At 36.5% G+C, this 4,107-nt stretch overlaps 1 protein-coding gene across 1 annotated transcript; it reads left to right on the forward strand.

Moving 5' to 3' along the window:
• Positions 1 to 1,941: 1,941 nt before the first annotated feature.
• LOC132043104 (uncharacterized) lies at positions 1,942 to 3,726 on the forward strand. Its single transcript, XM_059433593.1, has 3 exons — positions 1,942 to 2,022; positions 2,745 to 2,813; positions 3,427 to 3,726. Exons 1-3 carry the CDS (start codon positions 1,942 to 1,944, stop codon positions 3,724 to 3,726), a joined length of 450 nt encoding a protein of 149 aa, XP_059289576.1.
• Positions 3,727 to 4,107: the final 381 nt, after the last annotated feature.

The raw sequence follows: 4,107 nt of genomic DNA on the forward strand, positions 1-4,107 counted from the left end.
TTGTTGGTTTGACTTCAAAATGACCATCTTCCACCCGAATTCATCAAGAATGGATTCATATAGGTATAATATCATCTTAACACTAGATTTTTACACATTCACACCTGACTTGAATTTACGGGATGTTACACTTACCCCTGTCAAATGTGCCTTACATATATGTTTGTAAACAAAATGAATCTCAAGATATGGTTCAAGTCTAGAACCCAAATCTGAAACACCACTCAAATATAAGCATGGCCACGCAATGAAGTACAAGTCACAATACCATAAGCCAGAACAAGAATTAGAAAAATCAGGTCAACCATGGAACGAATCATATAAACCATCTCAATCAACGTAAAGAGTATATATCAACCCCTTCCTTCCAAATATGACAAATACACCTCATGACTAGGTCTTGTATAACCAATATATTCCTTTATCTCATTTATCATCTTCAATAACAAGTCATAATTCAATATCAATAAATAGGTGAAATGAGAATGTATGCTTGGATGATATCATCATCAACAGTAAATTATAATCAAGATTTCAACCATGTATTATCATAAGTACACATCACGATTTAGGCCTAATCTTAAGAGAGAAATGAATGCAAACACGTATCACAACACAACAAATAAGGTAACAAGCCTAAACACAATAACAGGGCGACAAGCCACAATCAACAACAACCAACCTAATAGAATTTCATCCCAACTCCATACCCGAAGGCCTAGTATGCTTTCCCTATCAATATCTAACTCCCACATATGTTTTGATAATTGATGTCTAATCGAAAGGTAAGCCGCAACCTACCTGGTAGCTGAGCGGGAGCCACAAACAATCACACTTTTGCCTTGCCCTTTCGTAGTGCCTCCAAATACTCACAATCTATTCATAATCAGAAATAAGGAAGAACAACACCCATAAAGTAACTCAAGAATGGGTTACTTTCGTTATTGAAGTGAAAAACCCCCCAATTTAGGTATAAGCCCTAACTTTCCAACATTCAATTTCATCAACATTAATGGAAGATTCAAGCTTATTACTTATTATCTCATCAAATTCCATGCTTTAAAGAAGTTAAATCCACTAACCAATCCCATTTTGAAAGAGTAAAACTCCATTAGTGAAGAAACCATTATACCCATCTTTATTGCTTAAGTTCTATAGACTCCTAGCATGGGTTAAAGCTTAAGAAAGATAATGGTTCACCTACCTGAGGGGACAGTGTAGGTGCCATCACGATTCATGAATTGGGTCGTGACATAAGACACCAATGGCCAGTCCGTCCTAGCCATGGTTCGGGCATGACAAACTTGGTATCAGAACACTAGTTCAAGTGTCTAGGGTGTCTGTAAAGCCGTTTCTTGTAGGGTTGTACTTATGGGTGTTAAGCGTGACAACTTAGAGTAATAAGTAACCTTCTCTTCCTATTGAATTTCGTACGAACCAAATGCGCAAGCGATGAGTAAGAATTTCAAGGTCCAAGTGAGGATGTTAACTATTGCGCAATAATTATGAATTGTCTGTTGGTAACGGATGAGACTTGAGATTATATTAAAATGTCCATAAGTTCACGTTCAAGCGAAGGGGAACTTGTATAATGGCTTTGAAAATTGGATAATAACAACATACTTAAGGAGGGGAATGTTATGACTTCATTGAATATGGTTGGAAGTGAATTATGGCTATGAAAAGACATACTGAAAGAAGTGAATGATACGAGGAAGGTAATTCCTAGAACTGTTTTCATGATTGGAATTTTCAGCTTGATAAGTTGTGATCACAAGGGCTAGAAGTTCCACAAAAATGAGGGTTAAAGCCAAATACAGATTGGCGGCACCAATGCATGGCAACGAGTGAATAGTGTGTGCCAAAGTTTCAAATGATTTCTAAACGTTCAAGACTATCTGAATGAGATCAACAACTACTTTTGGGCATGATATTATGCATATGGCTGCTCCAGGTGGGTGGATGAAGAAAATGTTCAAGCATGATGAAATTGAAGGATTTAATTCAAAAATCACGAGAACAGTATAAATCACCACAAAAGTAAAGTCAACATGAAGGTGCCAATGTTAAGTTAAATCGAGCGGTTTACACTTTTGACCTTAATAAGATGAGGAGGGTGAAGGATGCTCGAGTTAATGTATGAAGTTGAGTTAAGATTTCATATTGATGGAGGGAAAAAGGGATGGACATGCTACCACGAGAATTAAAATGATGCAAATGTTTGAAACTTGACAGATGTTCTTCTAAAAGATGGAGGGAATATGTGCTTCTAAAAATGTGTACAAAATGATTATCCTAGCGAAACTTTCACATTTTTTATGTCGGGGTTGAGACCCAAAACACATCGAATGGTGCAGAAGTAATTTCACATATGATGGTATACTTTGAAGGACACATTTGTTCGTGATCATAAATATATATATGCTTTACTTTAAAGAATAATTTTATTATGATTTTGGCCATGAAGCCACAAGTATGACTATAATAGCTCTAATGTAGGATCCTGTGGGGTAACATGTTATGAATCTTAGATAAACCAGACATAAATTGATCGCTATGGTTTTAGCAAAAAAGAGCCTAAGGGCAATTACCTATGATTTTAAACTGTTTTGATTTTATAAAATATATATATTTTTCATACGACCCATGCACGTGACCAAGAAGAGATGGTGTACGACATGAGAACCATGAGCAAACAATATTGAGTTTCTTCAAATAGTTTTAACTTGATTATGTTCACTCAGATCAGAATTAGAGAGTACAACATTATTAAGTTGCTAAGAGAAGGAATTATTGTCAAGAGATTAGATGAGGTGAACGACCTTTGATTCTTAGAGACCAAGGACAAGGATGAATTCATTTGTCTAGTTAGAGATCTAAGTAACATGATGGGTAAATGTAAAGAGTCCACGGCTGTGCAACTATCAAGACATTAAGGATTCTATGATAGATATGATGAACTTGGTAATATAATTTCTCCTAATTAGGGATGAGCACCTTAGGATTGTTTTACAGATCCTTCAGGATCACAAGTTATACTAAATGTGAATTTTATCGAAACCCGTGGGCATTCCTAAAGTCACGTGGTTTTCGGCGAAGGTATAAATGTAGTTTCCAAAAGGTTGAAGCCGTGAAGAATAGGCCCAGTCCCACGACTCCCACAGAGATTAGAGGTTTCTTGGGTTAAGAGGGATACTATAGAAGATTTGTAGAGGGTGTTTCCTCTATTTTCGCTTTATTGACCAAGTTGACCTAGAAGAACACCAAATTCTAGTAGTTGAATGCTTGTGAGAAAAGTTTCCAAGAGCTAAAAAGTAAGTTGACTTCTACTCCAATATTGACCCTACCAGAGGGAACTGATGGATTAGTAGTATATTGTGATACTTCAGGAGTTGGTCTTTGATGTTTTTGATGAAACATGGGAAGGTAGTAGCTTATGCTTCCAGACAGCTTAAGAGTCACCAGAAGGGTTATCTGGCTCACAATTTAACGTTAGCAGCAATGGTGTTAGCCATAAAGATTTGGCGTCACTATTTATATCGAGTTCATGTCGATATCTTCACATATCATAAGAATCTCCAATATACTTTCAAGAGGAGGGAGTTCAACATTTTACAGAGAAGCTGGCTTGAGTTACTCAAGCATTATGATATCGATATTCTCTATTATCCAGAGATAGGGAATGTGGTAACAGATGCTCTTAGTCATGATCCATGGAAATTTTAGCCCATTTAGAAGAAAGCAAAAAAAAAAAAAATTTGCCAAGGGAAGTTCACCGGTTAGCAAACCTAGGATTTCAACTCCTGGACTTTGAAAAAAGTGGTGTGGTTGTTTAGAATAGAGCTAAGTTCTTCTTAGTAGTAGAAGTAAAGGAGAAACAGTTTGATAAAACCTTCTTGTCACAACTAGGGAAGGAATTCACAAGCATAAGACGACAGTTTTTGAACTAGGGGGGATGATGGTACCTTGAGGTACCAACGTAGATTATGTGTTCTGAATATAGTTTGACTTTAAGAGAGGATTATTGTAGAGGCGCACAGTTCAAGGTGTTCTATCCATCCAGGTTTTACAAAGATGCATCATGAATTTAAAGAGGTTTATTAGTGG

Source organism: Lycium ferocissimum, unplaced genomic scaffold (genome assembly GCF_029784015.1).
Source record: "Lycium ferocissimum isolate CSIRO_LF1 unplaced genomic scaffold, AGI_CSIRO_Lferr_CH_V1 ctg21062, whole genome shotgun sequence".
Taxonomy (NCBI): domain Eukaryota; kingdom Viridiplantae; phylum Streptophyta; class Magnoliopsida; order Solanales; family Solanaceae; genus Lycium; species Lycium ferocissimum.

Bases quoted from the DNA above. Each gene is read 5' to 3' on its own strand.
- LOC132043104 (XM_059433593.1), top strand. From the start codon at position 1,942: ATGGCTGCTCCAGGTGGGTGGATGAAGAAAATGTTCAAGCATGATGAA. The intron at 2,023-2,744 runs GTATAAATCACC...ATGTTCACTCAG, and splicing joins ATTCAAAAATCACGAGAACA to ATCAGAATTAGAGAGTACAA. The intron at 2,814-3,426 runs GTGAACGACCTT...AAACATGGGAAG, and splicing joins TTGTCAAGAGATTAGATGAG to GTAGTAGCTTATGCTTCCAG.